The 19,822-nt window shown below is 37.7% G+C and overlaps 1 protein-coding gene across 2 annotated transcripts in view; it reads left to right on the forward strand.

Annotated features, from left to right (window-relative positions):
* ZFYVE9 (zinc finger, FYVE domain containing 9) overlaps positions 1 to 19,822 on the forward strand; it is a 36,096-nt gene that overhangs the window by 589 nt on the left and 15,685 nt on the right. Inside the window, exons 2-8 of one of the 2 annotated variants that reach the window (XM_010004021.1) lie at positions 529 to 2,609; positions 7,630 to 7,729; positions 10,989 to 11,165; positions 11,650 to 11,819; positions 12,577 to 12,700; positions 14,410 to 14,532; positions 15,778 to 15,933. In XM_010004021.1, the coding sequence (XP_010002323.1) occupies positions 529 to 2,609; positions 7,630 to 7,729; positions 10,989 to 11,165; positions 11,650 to 11,819; positions 12,577 to 12,700; positions 14,410 to 14,532; positions 15,778 to 15,933 (2,931 nt within the window). The remainder of the gene's footprint in view (positions 1 to 528; positions 2,610 to 7,629; positions 7,730 to 10,988; positions 11,166 to 11,649; positions 11,820 to 12,576; positions 12,701 to 14,409; positions 14,533 to 15,777; positions 15,934 to 19,822) is intronic. The other variant, XM_010004022.1, reaches the window with a different exon arrangement.

The raw sequence follows: 19,822 nt of genomic DNA on the forward strand, positions 1-19,822 counted from the left end.
ACACTTTTTAAAGAAAAGGGTTTTTTCCACTTAATCTCAGTGGCAATATTTTAATAATTTATTTTAAACAAATTAGGCAAAACTTATTTTAAGCTTCTTTTGCAGTTTTGGGAGAATCAAGCATAGAAGTGTTTTATTTGGTCACGTAAATCATATAATGAAAGTTATAATATTTGAAGTATTCTTTTTTTTCTTTTTTTGCTTAGTATAATTGCTACTTCTGTGCTGTCAAGGAAGTTGAACATTTTATTGGAGTGGGAGTCTTTCTAGGCATTTCTGTCTCTCTGAAGTATACTAATCAACAGTTTAAAGTTGCTTGTGTGCACTCAGCCTGATACTAATTGTTGTAGCTCTGGAATTCCTGAGCTCCAGAAAAATGGTTGATCAAGCATCTTAGGGCAGGTGCGTTTTACTGTTGTACCCATATTCGAACATCTCTACATTTGTATTTGGGCCATTCTAATGCAATGTTAATAGAATCTGTAGAGTTGATAAGACAGTAAATCCTCTTACTTAAACACTTTTCAGATGCTGCTGTTTCACCTACACTACTGGGTGCAAAGTGGAATCAGATTCTAGATCCGCCTTCTTGTCGTCTGTCCTTTAACCCGATCGTGGCCAATGTGAATGAAACTACAACTCCGAATGAATGTCAACAGAGATTAAAGTCTTTTTCCTTGTCTCATTCAGTGACTACACCTACAGGAGGAGACGATCATTGTGCTAATGGAAAGGATTTTAACATAAGCCCAGAGACCCCAGTCATGTGGATTGACGATCAGGCAGCAGCAGATGATCAACTGGTTAAAAGAAATAGTAATCGGGATGATCAGTGTAACACTGTGGAAACAGGAGAGGAGAAATGTGGAAATACAGCTTGCTTGCCAGAGGAGAAAAATGTACTAGTGGTGGCAGTCATGCATAACTGTGACAGAAGAACACTACAAAGTGGCAATTTGCTGGATTGTAAAAATTACAACAGTCAGTCCCTGATGGACACTATCAGCTTTACACTGGATAATGAAAACCAACAGAGTGATCAGTTTAGTGTTACTGTAAATGGATCTACAGAGAAAGATACAGATACAGAAAAGGAAGTAAATCAGCTGTGCACTGAAGATGACTCTGTAAGTCATTTGATTAATGCTTCATCTGAAAGCCTGACCGTTGCATGCCCCTCCTCTCAATTAAAGGATGATCTTAATATGAATAAAGATTCGCTGTTTTCAGAAGATACAACTGCAGGGATTAATGCAGTGACTGTTTTACAGAGACCAGTCGATGGTACTGTTAAAATGCAAGAAAATTGTGTATCAGTTGAAAATTTTACTAGTAAAGCCATTCCTCAGAGAACGGATCTAGAAGCTAAAAACTCTTCTTCTGGTTCAAGTAGTGGAAACTTAATTGTAGAACAGGAAACAACCCAACAGTTACAGTCTAGGCTGTCTGGGCTCTCTGAAACTTGTCAACCTAACGTGGCTGGAAGTGGCAATTACAAGGAATGTATTGCAGAACATTTTGCCCCTGAGGATGTTGGTGCCACTGAAAGTGAAGTCATTGAATGTGACAAAAAACTTGGAACGACAGAATTGCCTGGCATGACAGAGTGTTACCCTGAGTCTCAGGAGATGCCTAATTGGGAACTGACAAAATTGAATGAGATGAATAATAAGCAAATTCGAGGCGAGAATGAAAGACTTTTGCAGATGAAACAGCCTGATGAGGCATGTAGTAATAGTAAAGAAGCTGGAGATGGGATGATGGAGGAAGGCATAGACTTAAAAGGGACTGGTATAGATGAGCTTGAAGGATCCCACCTCTCTGATGTCGTGGCTACATCAGACACAAGCTCTCTGTCTAATGGTTGTGATTCCTATGGAATGCAAAACCCAGTTGTTGCTCATGTTCCAAAGACTTTACCCTCCAAGGAAGACTCGGTGACAGAGGAAAAGGAGATAGAGGAGAGCAAGTCAGAGTGTTACACTAATGTTTATGAACAGAGGGGAAATGAAACCACAGAAGGGAGTGGTCTTATTTTGAATAGCACTGGTGACAACATAAAGAAAAATTATTTCCATAATCTTTGTAGTCAGGTTTCATCCATACAAGGGCAAACTTCACCAAAACCAATGACTAATCTGCAATCTATCAGTGTTCCTTTTGGTGGTGCAAGACCTAAACAACCTACAAATCTTAAACTTCAGATTCCGAAGCCATTATCAGACCACTTACAAAATGATCTTGTTCCCCCAAATTGTGGAGGTAATAGTAAAAACAAGAACATCTTTGGTAAGACGCAATTAGGGGATACAGCAAACATGTTTCCTGGTGAAACATCTTCAAATGCCTCTGTTACTGATACTAATGGGGAACATTTGGAAGAGTATGAATCTGGAGTCTCTAGTAGTCCGTGCCTTGCAGTAGCCCCAGATAGTCCAGATAATGATCTCAGAGCTGGTCAGTTTGGAGCTCCAGTCAGAAAGCCTTTTACGACTTTGGGTGAGGTGGCTCCAGTTTGGGTTCCAGACTCTCAAGCACCAAACTGTATGAAGTGTGAGGCCAGATTTACATTCACCAAAAGAAGGCATCATTGCAGAGCTTGTGGGAAGGTAAGTTTGTATTTTGTGAGTAAACTCAATGCACTCTTTCTTCCCTGATACTGTACAAAATCAAATAGGACTTCCTAAGTCACTGGCTGTAGTTACATGTGACATCTCTTCCTAAAAAGCCCTGTTTGATTTGTGAAAGAAAAAAAGGAGTTTGTAAACTCTAATCTCCTTAGGGTTCTAACAGAGAGTAACTAATTGGTATTTGTAACGCAAAGAGTTATTAGCCTGCATGAGCAGTGTGTTTGTTGATTGCAACGATCATCATTATTGAATTAATGTCAAACTGCTATAAAATGGATAAGTGCAGGAAACTAGTTTACGGAAATAACTGTGTCAATAATCCCATTAAAGATACTGAAACACATCTATGTGAATTGGAAGCATGCTGTTCAATTACTGGTGTTCTTGCTGTTGTAGATCACTGATCAACTCTGTTCTTTTTGGACTTATGTGCTAACTTTTCTTAAGTTGCTTACATTAGTTGAAAGAATATACATTTGCTCTTGGAAAAAAAGATAGTAAGTTACCTGTAACCTGATATATGCACACATGGTGAGAAATTTTGTAATGAAGACAACTAAAACATAATTTCTGTATCATTTTGTGTTGTGTAAGTAATATTTTATTGTTGACCTTTTTTAGAAAAAAGTTTTTTATATATGCCGTCTAGGTGATGGCATATATAGACAAATTCTTATGTGGCAAGTTTATGGTAAATTATTAGCTTGTAATGTATTTTCAAATATCTTGTTACTGAAATGCAAGTCGGTGGCACATGGGAAATAGGAATGTAGGAAAAAATGTGCTGATCAAGAAACAGTCAGCTAACACTGTTGTCAAGTAGATATCAGTGAATATTTTTAAGATTAAAAGAAATATTAAAACCCACTAAAAAACAGAGTAAAAGAAACTTTGGTTCATTTAGTCCCTATCCAAACATTTCTGAAGTTGATTGAAGGACCTCCTGACTGCTGTGGGTGATATCTTTTACTACCAGAAGAGTGCAGGGAAGCAGAATGACCTAAGCAAAGGACCTAAAAGAAGCAAATATATCTGAAAAGCTCAAACCCTCATGCCACCTGTTTCTGGAACCAGCCTAGCAGAAAACCCAGGCTTGGGCCTCAGTAATGGACTGTAGGTGTGTCCCATTTGTCCCCTTAGTGCCTACAATGCATCGCATTCAGTCTCTTCGCTGCAACTCCGGGTAATAGATTTTACCCGTAATGGTAATAGATTTTGAGACATGCTGAAAAATCTTACCCAGGACTCTCTTAAAAGCTAAACAGACACTCACTGTGCACTGGTCCAGGACTTCCAGTTGCTTGCTTCTGCCCATCCTCTTGCAGGTTGGTTGCAGTGGAAGTCCTGATCTGGAGCTAGTAAGCAGAGGCAATCAATAACCATGAGGTCCATGCCTTACATGAGAATCTCTAAGGCATATCAATTAAATATCCATAATTACAGATTTTATGTATTACACTGTAAGTTATTTAGGTAATTATTTTGTTTTTTATGAGTTTCACAAATATGACTATGATTTTCATTTACAGTAATGTGTTCTGCTTATTTTTGTGTTTTAAACAAGTTCTTAGCTTGGATTTAATTATTTTTCTATAATGACTGAAGCCCTGAATTGCACAAATGAGAAGCAGAAAATGAAAATATCTGTAAGCAAAATGGATAAAACATGCTCACAAAGAGCAAGGCCAAAAAAATGAAGTGTGTTATTGGGTTGTTTTCTTTTTCTTTTTAACTACTGAAGACAAGCCTTGAGAAGAACAAACAATATTGTTTTGGATGATACATGGACAATGGATAAAATTAAAGGTCCTCTGGTCTGTAGACAGGCTTGTTTCTCAGATGTGAAAAATACATCATGTATTAGTATTTAATATTCTCAGGGTTCTTACAATAATACTCAGAATTACTTGTTTCTACAAGTAATTATTTTGTTACCTAATGCTGTCTGGGAGAAATTTGCACACGTGCAGTCAAAAGATGTGGCAGAAAATTTTGGGTTTTCATGCCTTTTTTTTTTTTTTTTTTGTATTAAAAAAAATTAAACCCACTCATTAGTAAATGCTAAGAATCTGTGTAAGTCAAGCAATACTTGGCACTTGCTGCAAGTGGCTTTGCAATGCTTCATTCCTGTAACAATTCTGGGGGGATGAGACCCAAAGCTTGGACAGGCAAGCTCTGATGGATCAGGCTGTAGTGGCTTGAGATAGAGCTACTGGCAGCTGTCTGCTCTTGCTTTCTGGTTGAGATAACCACCCCCAAAGCAAGTCATGTGAACCGTTTGCCTGTGGTGTAGGTAACTGCTGAATCACAGTGATACTTCCACTGTTCCTATTAAGTGCATGAATCTCACTTAAACAATTGGGGAGATCGTGTCTTCAGCTTTTGCAATTAATTGTTTCTAGGGGAAGTCATGAGACTAAATATTTTTGAACACAGGCTTTATCACAACAGTTTCTTTTTAAGCTTGATTAGCATCAAACAAAGTATTGTGGCAGAGATATCTGTTTCATTTGGGACTCAAAATTCCATTTAAAAATAGTTGAGTAGCACCTGGGAAGTCTGTCTTGGTTTTTAATTTCAGGATAATAATTGCAAAATTGATGGAAGATAGAAACCTCAGGGGAGTGGTAGAAAGTAATACACTTACAGTGAATGTTGAATTAAAATTAAGAACCTGGAGAATGTGTATGAACGTATTACTAAACTTTAGCTTTAGCTTTTGTATTTATGTATTTTTCTTGTCAGATGAAATAATCGTCCTTAACAGGAAAATCAGGACATTTGTGTGTCCTTGTAATGACAATCAAAATGATATATTTTTCTACTAAAATATAAATAAATCACCAAACCCTTTAGCAACTAATGTTTTAACTACTCTGATTGAAGCTGAAAATTCTAGTAACAATAAAGTGACTTTGGCACTGCTATGCTTTTTGTTGTTGTTTTGGGTTTTTTTATAGCATGATATACCAAGGTAATGATTTGGTGATTGTTAATAACAAGACTGAATTGTCAGTTGCATTGGATTGTGTTCTTCCTCTGCATTCCTACTGTTAGAAGATGCAGCCTAAGGGAGGAGGTGCTTCTATTTTCTCTGTTAGTATTTAGATCATTGCACTTAGGAGCTTTGCTGAATGCACAATGTGGTGTTTGATAAAGGCTCCTAAATTAGATATTAATTTTTGTTGGTCCTTCATTTATGGTTGAACATTGATTTTTCCGTGTTCAATACTGAACTTTTGACAGGAAGTTTCTCCCAGAGCACTGAAATGAGGTCAAATGTCTCTAAAATATGCTGTGATCTTGTTATTTATATTCCCTAGAATGCTTGTAAGCTGGGTTAAGGTATAAATGCAGAAATCAGATTTGTAAAATAAATTTGCCTTTTTTAAAAAAAAGATTTTCACATATTCAAAAAGATTGTTTTTAGTTTTGCATGAAGATGCTGGTGTATACACACATTTTGTTTCTGAAATGTTTCATTTATCACAATTAGGAAACATTAAAACTGGTTGAAGTGAGACATGGTGAGCTCTTCTTTCCTCACTTTCAATTTTCAGCTCTTATGATGAGCTCAGAGCTTATTTTAGATGTGATTATTTTAAGCATTTGCCACTAAAAGACTGCAAAGGTAACAGGCTGCAAAGTGGTCATTATTTGATGTGGTCTTTCACTTGGTTTAAGTTTTGTTAGGCTTACATGTATTTCTCTGTGAGAATCCTATGTATAGTATTGTTGAAATGATGATGGAATAATTTCTTGGATTAAGAAAGCATTGGAGATCATAATAATGCATAGCAAATTGTAGATATAATATCCACCAGTAATTAAAGTGTGAAATTATCTCTTGATACCTGAAGTAATTTGTTAGGTAGCTGCTGCTGTTTCTAGATTTCCTGAGTGGGACATCACCTTTCTGCATGAAATGGGTATTCATCAGTATCTTCATGTCACCTGAACAGTCAACCTGAGGAATTACTGTTATTTTAAATATAGACAGTATTTAAAAGAAATAAGAAGTCATTAGGGCACACTGATTTGTAGTTTCTGCAGGATTTTGAGATTGCAGTTTTTATTGTAGGATCATGTATGCATGCAAGTGTTTTGGTGCACAAGCCGAGCTTGTGTTTTAATGGTTCTGCTTGTCTGGAGGAAGCCTCAGGACTGTTTCCTGAACAGGACTGGGGAATTGTTAGAGCTGAGTCAGGTGAGAAGCACTGGCCATGCAACTGCGTCTCTGCAGGGGCTTTGTTCTCCCATTAGGAGCCAGGGTGCATAAAATGAAGTTCCTGATTTCTCTCTAGTGTTTGTAATCATGTAAAAACAAGGTTTAAAAAATAATAATAATAATAATAAAAAATATATATATATATGCAAATGGAGCAAGATTTTCGTGCAGTACCAACACCATTCATCTTTAAAAGTATCTTGGTTTATATGTTGAACACTTAAAACATTTTGATACCCCAAGGTTCACTCAAGTCTCATCTGAGGAACAGCTTGTTATGTATGAAGAGATTAAATAGCTAGAATCTCTATATAGATGAATTGCACTGCTGCAAATACAAATAACCTGTTGGAATTAATCTGTGCCATAGCAATCTCTTAGGTAGAGAAAACGTGTGCATTTAAACTTTCTAGAAAGTACTCATGCATTTTCTAAGACTGAGGTTACATCCCAAGTTGATAATTCTATGAGGGATTGTAAAGTGTTAGGAATGTATTAACCCATTGTCATTTATGCCAAACATATTTTAAAAACACCACAGTGCAGTATCAGGACAACTTGCATTTACGTGTTCCAGGTAATACTTCTTCATCAGGATTAGTAGGAAAGGCACCCTGGGCAGGTATTGGTCACTGTGGCTTTAGTGGGAAAATACTGATAATTTAGTTCCTTATTTTGCATGTCTAGAGCTTTACAGATATTCTTGTCCAAAATCATCAGTTCATGATGTATTTTTGAACAACACTCAAGTTGTTTCCCCTTTGGTTCCAGGTGTTTTGTGCAGCCTGCTGTAGCCTGAAGTGCAAATTGTTGTACATGGATCGAAAGGAAGCTAGAGTGTGTGTAATCTGCCATTCAGTACTAATGAATGGTAAGTGGAAAGAAAATCTGAGATGCAGCTCTTCACTGGCTTTGTGTTGGGCTGCAGTGATGCTATCTAAAAAATAAAAAAATCAAAATACTTTATTTGTATGGGTAAGTATTCTAAAACAGAAAAGGCCTTTGAGAAGTCAGCATGGAATCCCTGTGGAGAGTGGGGATTCCTAAACTAAATGATTAACAAAAGGCAAAACCTGGTATGGTTGCAATGAGTTTCAATTATTTAATTGTGCTATACCAGAATTGCAAAACTGTGATTTTTAATGTTTTTTTTGTTTTTAATTCAGGAGCCTACTTCTGTCCTTTGATGCCTAAGTACATAACCTCTTACACTTTTGTATGGGATGCCAAAGAGAAATGTACTTGTGCCTCTTCTAGGTTATGCACTGTGGGAATCGAGGAAAGTAGTATTTACCCAGAAATAAATTCAACTCTTCTTCCTCCTTAAGTGCTTGGTTCTGGAGCAGGAGGTCTTGTCTAAAAACCTGCTGAAAAATGTGATTATGCTGTTCAGTTGACTTCTGTCCACTACACTGAGAGAACTGTTGTTCAAAGACTTAATGTTCAGATTTTATATCTTGAAAAGGTTGAAAAATTGGATTAGTTGAGAGAGATTCCATGTGTGTGCTTAAATAATGAGAAAACCTGTCTCATCATGAGGAATTTCAGGTGCTCTGTCTTTGTTTTATTAATGGAAAGGTGAATAGGTGACTTGATCTTGGGGTATAAATATATATGTGGATAACAGAGACTTGATGACAGAAGTTAATTCAGTTGTAGAGGAAGGTCTGACAGGTGCACTCCACCATGTAGTAAGTAGAATGAGAAGTCAGTCAAGTTCAGGTTCTAAATACAAACTTACTGACCAGTTACCTTTGAATCTCCAGTGCTGCAAATGTTTAGTTAAAATCTGGGGACTTTGATAAAAGATTGCTGCTTTATGTTTAATAAAGAATTAGGAAAATTGTGTTTTCTGTCAGTTTTCGGGCAAGATAATTTGGATTATATCTTTACATGTTACAGTACAGTAGATTATTTGGGCTGCTGTTTTCAGAAAGATCTGTTAATTTGTTGAGCATCTAAGCTTGGAAGCTCATAGCTTTAATTTTTCTCCAAAGCAGTTCAGGATTATGCTGGTTTGGTTGAAAGTATCTTGAGTGCTTAGTCTGGAGTTGATAATCCAAAATTAATAGACAGTTTCTGCTATTAAACAAAAATATTGTTTTCTGTTTCAAAAAGTTTAAAGATTAATCTGTGGTAGATTTTAATTATTAATAATTCTTTACTGTAGGCCCAATGTGTAAGGTGACAGGAAATTGTAGGTTGTGATAATATAGAAATTAAAACAGAGTCCTGGTGATGACATTAAAGGGGTGCTAAAATGTTACATTTTGAGATGGAGAAATTAGCACATTTCAAGGTGTACAAGAACAAGGAATTACACATACACCTGGCAAAAGACAGCTGGCTGCTTTTCGTGGTGTGTAGGATTTGTTTACATCTGGGGGAAGGGAAGAATCTGAGCATACTTCAGTTGAAACCAGAAATGTTCTTGTAAAAAGGTGTAATAAAATTGATCATATTATAATGATTTCCTTTTAAAAGCCCATCTGTTCTGTTGCCAGGATGGAAACCCATTAATGGCAGTAAACGGTGACACTACTGCTTGGGTTATTATAGGCCGAGTGCTGCCTGCATACTTAGGTGTACTTGCTCTGGGCATTTGCTCTCTCTCTCTGTCCCTGCTGCTGTGCTTTGTGATGATACTTTTGGTTACTGGTTGGTTAACCTGTAGCCTGATCACATCTGATCCTTCCTGATCCTTGCAGTTTCTTCATTGGTGCAGGTTTTGTGCTATTTTTTTCCACTCAGTGCAGCAGGTTAAGCATTAATCTTTGCACAGTCTTGGAACTGGGGGCAGGAATCACACTCTAAAAGTAGTTATTTCATTTAATTGCTCGGTATCTGGTTTGTGTTTCACTGGGGTGAGAGGAGAGGGTATGTTTTCTGGCACTTTACCATGGCCAGGATTTGTGTTTAATACATTTCCAATGCTATTTTTACTGTATTTTAAATTGGTAGAAATGCTGAATTGGCACTTTGATTTGGAGAAGGCTTAAAAAATGTTCTTTTACTATGCTATGAATTTTCTAATAAAGGAATCCTAGAGATGTAACTTTTCTTTATGCATTTTTATACACTTCCTTATTTCAGGACCTGTACTTTAAATTAATACAGAGCTGCTGTGAAAAAAAGTCTTCAATTTAATTAATCTTCTCAGAAGGAGATGTCAATACCTTTTCTGTTAGCAGGCATTTCATTCTTGGTTTAGCAGGTTGATGGGAGGAAGCAGGAGGGGTTAATGTTCTGTTGTGTTCCGTTTGTGTTTTTTTGGTGTTGCTATTTTCACCTGGGTTTTCTGATAGTTCATAGCCAAAGGAACACAAAGATGTACATGATTTATTCAGGCTTTATAGCTGTTCCAAGAGCTTAGGTGGCATGATGTGTATGCCTGACTAGAGGAATGCGTTTTCCTTACAGGGAAAAAATAAGTAGCACTGTGAAGGTACAGACTGTTTCACTAGCTAAAGGAGAGATTTCTTTGTGATGGATGTTGTTGGCAAAGAAGTTTTATGTTTTATTGTTTGGGCAGTTGAATTAAGGCTCAAGTCATGCCTTCAGAATTAATAGCATAAGGTGGTTTTTTTTTTTACAGTTAGGAATATAAATTGTTGGTCTGTACTGATCTGCCCTAGGTAGAAAGAAATGCAAGGTGCTTCTGCTCATATACAGAAGATAAATCTGCTCAAGTGTCTTGTAGGTTATAGAACATTTGTAATGAGATTACCCACATGTCCTAATGGTGTTGAATATCCATATATATATATATATGTGTGTATTTTATATATGTGTGTATATGAATTGAGTGTTTTCAGATAAATCTTTGAATAGGAAACAAAATGAAGCATGAGGAACTAGACATCTTTCAGGTCAAAGTGTATTATAATATTCAACAAATATTTCTGTATAAAGTGATATTATTGTCAGACAGGACTGGTGCTGTTTCTCCTCCTGCTATGGATTTTTTTTTTACTTAATTGCAGTCTTCTGGGTGTTTAAAGAAAGGAAGAGAAATGGTCTTTGAAAGATGACAGTGCTCATACCTACTGTAGCTGAGAACTTAACACAGTGTTTTGGCCTGTTCGGTATCTTTCTCTGTGCTCATGTTTCTTGTTCTTTGTTTGCTTCAGCTCAAGCCTGGGAGAACATGATGAGTGCCTCAAGCCAGAGTCCTAACCCTAACAATCCTGCTGAATGCTGTTCTACTATCCCTCCTTTGCAGCAGGCTCAGGCCTCGGGCGCCCTGAGCTCACCACCTCCCACTGTCATGGTACCTGTGGGAGTTCTAAAGCATCCTGGAGCAGAAGGTAAGAGTATTTATTTTTCTTTCTATTGCTGAATACTGTTCTACTATCCCTCCTTTGCAGCAGGCTCAGGCCTCGGGCGCCCTGAGCTCACCACCTCCCACTGTCATGGTACCTGTGGGAGTTCTAAAGCATCCTGGAGCAGAAGGTAAGAGTATTTATTTTTCTTTCTATTTACCTGTAGTAAGAATTTGGAAAGAATAGCTGCACTTCATCCATTCCAAATACTTTAGCTGATGCCAGTTTTGCTATTCCTGGTCTCAGGAGGGGACATCAGGTTTCTAAGAACAAGTTAGCTGTTCTCAGCAGTTGTGTTTATACATGGTGGTGCCATAGGCATTGCACTTGATGATTTCTTAAGTCTCTTCCAGTCCACATTTTTCTATGTATTATTTTTTTTTCAGTTTTGCCCTTCTGTACTGAAATCTTCCAGTCAATGTTGCTTTGGGATCTTAAATTATGTTCATTTTTATTTCGTTCTCTCTAGTGGCTCAACCTAGAGAACAAAGGCGTGTTTGGTTTGCTGATGGGATATTACCCAATGGAGAAGTTGCTGATGCAGCAAAACTGACAGTGGCTGGGACAACTTCCACAGGAACCTTAGCAGTGTCACATGATCCATCCAAGCCTGTGACCAACAACACTTTATCAGCAGAAGTAAGGAAGCGTTATGCGTTACGCTATTCACCATTATGGCTTCGGTCATGAGAAGCGTATTAGCTTCTGTGGTGATTTCAGTAAGACTGATCTAGGAAATGTGTTGAGGCTTTTCTTAGTACAGTGTATAGCAAAGGTCCTCATGTATTTTAATTGTGCAGAGTGCTGAAACAACCATGTATTTTGAACTAAAATGAACTCTTACGGGGCAGAGCACTAAGGAGTGTTTGAAGTGTGTGTGCTAGGTGGCTGTACAGCCTGTGTAAGAAGGATATTCATGTAATGCGTTTTTTAAAAAGCTGAGTCATGGTCAGTAGGGACTTGGAAGTGATAAGATTGTCATAGCACAAAGCAGAAAAGTGCTCTGTGTGGCACTTCTCATAAAATGATGTATGCAGGGAAGTGCAGATACAATCTAACAATGTTCAATCTACCATACCCCACGTGAGTGGAGTTGAGACTTTGCAAAATGGTCAGATGGGCATAGGTACATTGAGATTTTGTAAAGAGGTGGGTATGTGTGCTGCCAGAGAAGGGAGGTGCAGCCTCTGTCTAAGCAGAATTTTAATAATAGTTCATGTGCAGGAGTCATCACATGATCATCTATTGCCAAACAGCCAAATTATTTGGTGCTTCAGGTTCTCCAGCAGACACAGGGTCCTTCATCTACATCCAGTAATTTTAGTCAGCTTACATTTGTATCATAGTTACTTTTGCAATAATGGACTTTTTGTCTTTCCTTATTTGCTTCTTGTAGACAGATAATTCTTCTGTATTCTCGGGAAACATAACTCAGGTTGGCAGTCCTGTTGGCAGTGCAATGAATCTAATTCCTGAAGATGGTCTTCCTCCAATTCTCATCTCCACTGGAGTGAAAGGAGGTGAGGATGTCATTTGGCAGCTAGCTTTTGTGCTTACCAGTTGCAATTAGCCTAATAGTTGCTGTGTTTATTTAAAAAATAAGATGCTGGCAATATGCTGAATACTTGAAGACATTCACAGTAAGTACTGGAGGGTGAATGTTGTGACACTTGTTTGCACCCTCCATCCTTACTGACACTCAGGAACAACCCCATCTTGCAGGGAAATGACTGTAAGAAGTAAAACACAAAGCAGAAAGAAAATTAACTTCAGTCCAGTAATAAGTGCTGATTTCTTCACTAATCGGACTGTGGGGAATGTTTCACTCAGAGATACATTTTAATGAGCCTCCTGAATATTCATGCTTCCCTTCTCTGAAGTTCTCCTGGAACATCCGCTCCGTCTGAGGATCCCTCAGCACTGCATTCAGCAACACTATTGCACATCTCAGCCCACACTGAAGCTTTTGGTAATTGTGATGTCCCCTCCCAGGGTATCCAAAGTGAGGAGGACTCGGAAAATTAAAAACTCATTTTTAAAAGGCTAAAAAAATATGTGTGTTTGTTTATCTGTCAGTTGCTTTCCACAGTCTGATTCATTAAATCCTTTAATATATTCCTGGGATTAACTGATTTTTTTCATCTCTGTTTTTTTTATTCCTATTAAATATTTTGCTGTAACATTGCACTTCTGATGTTAAGCTCGAAGTAACTTTTTATTGCAGGCTAGTGTCAAAGCCAAAATATGAGCAGCATTTAATTTCAAAACAAATCTGTTCCACCCTGTGTTAGCTATTCATGTGGGTGCCTGATTATTCAGTCTCCTCCATAAAAAAGAAATGAAACTACAGTATACTTTTCAGCTTTTGCACAGATAACCTCACATAAATAATATTTTCTATGCTAAGTTGATTGTTTCATACACTGTCACATACTCAATTTTCTTTGCTGCATTTTACTTCTGATATTCTAATTTTGTTTTAAAAGATTTTTAGAATATTTTCCACACTAGAAAGCAAAATTACCATTCTTTCTAGATAATTTTAGCTGAGAATCTAAAACAGGTTTGTTTTTTTGTCTTTCAAAACCTGTTTTTATCATCATAACTATTTTACGTTAAACCTAAATGCAGAGTAGATTATAATCACATGGATGAAGAATTTTAATTTGCTAGTCATCTGGGTCTAGTCATAGAGGGACACTACAGACATCTTTGAAGTTTTGTGTTGGGATACATTTACACTGGATTTTGACCTTCTATGATTTACGAAAGATGTTGTTTTATATGATGTTCCCTGCTTTGTTACCTTCCTAACACACAAAGTGTTATGTGACCATGTGTTGGTGTGTGTAGCCCAAGACTGATGTTCTTGTGCTGTACTGTGATATAAACAACAATTGTTAACTTCTTTGTCATTTGGGATTTCAGTTGACAAGATTTCTCAGTTTGGTTTCCATTTGCTCCTTCAGGTGATACAAAAAAATAAGTTGATTTATAAAACAAGCTGCACTTTTCTAAAGGATGTACAGGGATTGAGCACATAAATGCTATTGAAGTTTTAAAATACCAGCCTAGGAAACAATCAATCAAACCAGCAATACTTAAATAAGTTTCTTTTAAAAGGTCAAAAAAGCAAAAAACATAATAATTGGGGTTATTTGATTATAATGTAGAGTACTGTACCAGTAAGTGAAGGAGTTAATTGTGTGTTTACTTGTTTCTTTCACAGACTATGCTGTAGAAGAGAGACCTTCTCAGATCTCTGTCATGCAGCAGCTGGAGGATGGTGGCCCTGACCCTCTTGTATTTGTTTTAAATGCTAACTTGCTGTCCATGGTAAAAATAGTAAATTGTAAGTTTTAATTATTAAATAAGGCTTGGGGTATGAGAGGAGAAATGTTATATATCTTATTAGTAGGAATAGCTGCATTTTTATTTGGTAGGATAGACTCTTAACATGTGCATGGACTGAAAACTTTTTACTTCCCATACTAAGTTAAGTTACAGAAATCTCTTTTCCAGTACTTAAGACATCAATACAGGTAATTTCATATAGAAAATGTAAACTAGACAGACCCTCCAGTCTTTGGTTTGGAGATCAGTGTTTCCTTTCTGGCTTGGTTGGACAAGGTATTTTATGACTCCTTCTTCCTTTGGTCGCTCAGCTCATTTCCTTGTTATCCCACTCTGAGAAAAGCAGATAGGATCCCACAGTTATACACCAGTTCCATTCCACTGTGCTCCTTTTCTGTACTTTTCTGTACTGTGTGTGGATGTGTGAACATGTGTTGAGAGGAAGGGCTGCACGGGGAGGCACAGAGGTGGCTTCTCATGGTAGTGCCTCAGTTGATCTCTACTGGATAGGAAAACATTATTTGGGAACCCCAGGACAGTTTTGCAGTAAAATGTTTTGCTTCTGTGAAAAGTTCATACAATAGATCAAGATGTTCTTTGTAAACCTTTCAGCATCTGGTTAGACAGAAGCGCAATTTTTACATGTGTAAAAAGACTAATTAGTATGCATATATATATATATACACATATTAGATGAAAAAATTTATTTTAACAACAGTATTATCAACAAATGAATTGTGAAGCTTAGAGCCATCACTACCACTCATATGAAACAGAACAACACAGTGACCTCTCATGCAGACACCTGACACCCTGCTCTCTGTCTTCAGAGAGAGATACCACTGGCTGAAGCTGGTTTAGCTGTCAGGATGATGATGTTCACAGCCAACAGTCTTGCCTTTTCCCAGTTCCCTTCATTCCCAATTAAATCCCATCCTTTCATTTGGATACAGAGCCTGCTAAATGTCTGCTCTGTCATGTTAATCCCAAAATCTGACTGGGAGCTGTAATGCTCTGGCTCTTCCTTAGCTGTAAACTGGGAATTACTGAGCTGCTTTTTTGGGGGGGATGTGCTTTGCTTGCAGGGCGACAAATTTAGAACTGAGTTTGTCTGTGTGACAGATGTCACAGTCAAACATGCTGTAAAACTAACTCTTGGAAGAGCCATCTTCCCGTAGTGAAATTTAGGCACATTTTATGGAATTCTGATCTTCTGTTCTGATACATGTTTTGCTCTCTGCAGATGTGAACAGGAAGTGCTGGTGTTTCACTACAAAAGGCATGCACGCAGTGGGGCAGTCGGAGATAGTAATTCTCTTGCAGTGTTTGCCTGATGAGAAATGTTTGCCTAAGGATATCTTCAACCATTTTGTGCAACTTTACCGGGATGCCTTAGCAGGTAGGAATACTCTCTGTTAAAAATGGCTTGGATAGATGATCATACTGGGTAAGATATTCATGTTTTTGTCCTTTGGCAAATGGCTATTTTTTTCTAAAAGACGATAAAAAGAGGATCAGGATCAAAGCTGGTAGGGGGTTGAGTTGTTATTGGTTGTTATTATCCAGTGTTATGTTCATCTCATCAAATAAAAATAGTAATGAGGTGCTGGTGACCTAGGGAGCTGCTCCAGAGATCTTCCAGCCTTCCTCTGGGTGCCAGCAGAACAGGGAAGGTTGGGCTATAAAGGCCATGCATTGACTAGTATAGCACAGAAGCAGGATGACTCTGCCTGCCACAACTTTGTGTTCTGCAGCCATTTCTGACTGGCTGCTCTGACTGCTCTGCTGGGTGCTGGGGAACAATTTGAATACGTGTGGCTGACATACTTGAAATTAGTACTGTACTTCATCTAGCAGTAAGTGTAGTAGGATACTCAGCAGGGATCATGTGTACACTAATGACATTGCTTCTAATGTGTGGTTTTCTCAGCTTGAAGTCAGGGTAGTTTTCTTAAAGATACAGAAAGAAAATTTTGAGAATCCATGAGTATAGCATGTTAAATGTGCCCAAGCCAGTTAATTCAGGAATTTGATACCCACAGTGTGTGCATCTAGTGCCACGTTATGGAGATACTATTTATATTATGGAGTAATACAAATTCGTATGTATATGTGTGCCTGTAAGGAATTGTAGGGCATTGCAGAAATTATCCCTGGATTTTTAATTTTAGTATGCAATTGTAAGATGTTATTATGTAAACCTTGACACATTTCAAGTGTGTAAGTAAATGGACTTCTCCTTTTAGCTAGTGTTGGTCCTCAGAATAGAAAAATTATTGCGTAAGGAAAAATGCAAATATTTGGTTCCGCTGATTAGAAAATAAAGCTAGTGGTCCAGAGGTGAAATTGGATCTCATTAAGGTTATATACTGAAAATACATTTACAAAGGGTTCTACGTACAGTTTGCAATGTCTTTGGAATGACTGAATCCAGCAGTTTAATAAAATAATGAAAAATACATTTCCAAGAATGTCTGGGTACACCAAAGGTCAGCTTGTCCAGAGAGGTTGCCAGGTTCAGAATGCACAATTATCTTGAATCATAATGGGTCTTGTGTACACTGGGAACAAATACCTTTCCAAACCTCACCTCATTTGCAGTGCTTTATCTTCTAATTATTATGTTATTCAGAGAGAGGTAGATATGAAAAACAGTGTGTGTGTGTATCGTATATTGCAGATATAAATCCAGTTTGGTGTGTACATTTCAGTGAAGTTCTGTATAATTACACTACAGACATACATAATTTATAACTCCTACATAATGTATTTGGAATTCTTTTTTTAGTGCTCTAGTGGTAGTAATTTGATATCCTACAATTGCACTGGTGAAAAGAGCTGCTTACTATTGTACAAGTAAATCAGAAGCCAAATTTTACTGTTTAAGAACTGCACTATGTAATGTTCTTTTAGTTCTTTAGGATTTGCTCTGTGTTGTGTTTCAGCCATGGAACAGAAGTAGACAGACATCTTGAGTTGCTCTATGGTACCAAACCACACTGAAGTTCCTGTATAACATAGCACCTCAGTAAATTCCCATTGCATTTTGTAATGCACTGTCTCAATATCCATTATATGGATATGATGCTGTGGGGCTTTCAGTGTGGTGGTTGTAATCCCTTGGAGGTTGCATGCTGTTGTAGGTGGAGCCATGCTTCCAAAGTGGCCCATTTCAGAGGTACTGTACCTCTCCTAGAAATTAGATGATGGACATTTAGAGTAAATGAAAGTTCCTTCTGGAAGTTAGAGACTATTTAAAAGCCTACCTCACAGATTCATTTTTTATTCTATCATATATTGGTTTAAATTTTTTTTGCCATCAGGAAGGTGAAATAAATTCTGTGGATGCTTTTTATTTATCTCCTTTAGTAAAGGTTTTCTTAAAAACAGCCATCAAATAAGAAGACACATGTAGTATTTTTGATTGGAATGGAAGCAAGAATTACTTTTAGAGATATTGACTTTGTTTTGAAGTGATTTTACGTTTCTTGTTGGTTTTGTTTTCAGTTGAAAAATGCAGCCCTCCCCTATTGTTTACTTAACTACAGACCTATAGCAATTTATTTTTCCATGAACCACCTTTATTTACTACCTCTTCTTGCTCAGGTTTGAATTCTGCATTCAAGCCTAGAAGCACAAACTTGTATGTACTCCTGCCTCTTCCCAGATGTTCCTGCATTCCTCAGAGGAGAACTTGTTCTCCTGTGGCCAAGTCCTGTCCCCTGTACTAGGTGTTGCTGTCAGATATGGTCTGGTGTTGGGATTCTGTAACTCTAAAACAACTGAGAGATTTTGAAGGGGAAGTGGCATTTTTCACTGTAGGTCGTATGCATGTGACTTATAATACATTGAAAAATTGTTACTGAAGACAAGTATTAATTACTGTTCAGTTTCCATCACTTTATTTTTCCTCTGGCCCCTCTGTCATCAAGCTCCCTGCTGTGTTGCTTTTCTTGTTTTAAAAATGAAAGCTAATGATTTCTGTTGTGGTTGTAGTAGTTGTACTGTTGTAGTAGTAATCCCATGATTATCCTTGTCTGTTGGCTGTAAGCCTGGCAGGAGGTCTAGTGAATGGAAAAATGAGAGCTTCTGTCCCTCTGAATGGGTACTTTGAAGCAGTTGGATGCGATAATATAGAGCTGCCAGATATGCCCTAGTGCATCAGCTCTTTGGTGGAATACAATAAATGCTACTGTTACTTTTGTAGTGAAAATGCAAATCTGGCAACTGCTTGAAATGGCTTTGTGATTGCCCTGGTTTTGGGGATATTCTGGATGTGGGGAGATCTACCCCAGTCACAGCTTTGTGTTTTGGTTTGGTACCCAGCCTGGTTTTAATTAAATAAGGTGGTCACTAATACAGAGTAGATCTATAAGGAAGCCCATGTAGATGTTCTGAACAGAGAATAAGTGAGTGAATAATACACCCCTGCAGCTGTAGTGTGGAAAGATGGATACAAAATCAAACATGGTGTGAGAGAGTGTGATTGGAAAACTGAGCAAGTTTTGGGTGCTGGTAACTGCCACTCAGAGTGATAGTTCATAAAGCAGTTATGTCCTTTGCCTGTATGAATAAGTTCTTTCCAACGTACTGGCTGATGTGTTTCAGTAAAAAGATGCCGAGTATGGCCAGAACTCTGAATGTTGTGTTTCATATGTTTTTTTCTCAACATTGGCGTCTGCTACAGATGTGTTGTGCCATCAAGTTATGCTTATGGTTTTGTCTCTTCTGCATCTCTTTGTGGTAGTGACTAGGTTTGTGTTACTTTTCCAAAGAGTATGTGCTCATTTGCCCTTGAAGAAAATCCATCTGGCAAGATTGTTCCCAGTTTCTTTGCATCCCTTGCTACAGAGCTGGGATGCTTTGGTTTACAGGATGCTGGGATGTTGTTTGGTGCTTGGCAGTTCTTGGTTGTTACTGATGGCAGTGGAATGAGGCCAGACAGATGCAGTTAACTTCCCCAGCCACATGTGTGTTCCTTCCCTGCAACTGGATGCCAGTATCAGCTTTTTGACTTGAGATTAACCAAAAGATATGAAGCATTCAGTGGGAATTTAACCTCACTGGTTTTGGTAAAACTACCTAACTGGCTTCACCATTTATTGAGGGCAATAAAAAAATGCAGGAATCTTTTATTTTTCTTTACCTTTCCTTGTATAAACTCTTTTACTTGAGTCCAGAAGGGATTGCGAAACTGACATGCAAAGTACATTGTTCATCAGAGGAAGATACCTAAGTGAACATTTTAAACCAGCAGGGATCACTGACAGCCCCTGGTCAGTGCAGTA

This window comes from Chaetura pelagica, unplaced genomic scaffold (genome assembly GCF_000747805.2).
Source record: "Chaetura pelagica isolate M959 unplaced genomic scaffold, ChaPel_1.0 scaffold18, whole genome shotgun sequence".
NCBI lineage: Eukaryota > Metazoa > Chordata > Aves > Apodiformes > Apodidae > Chaetura > Chaetura pelagica.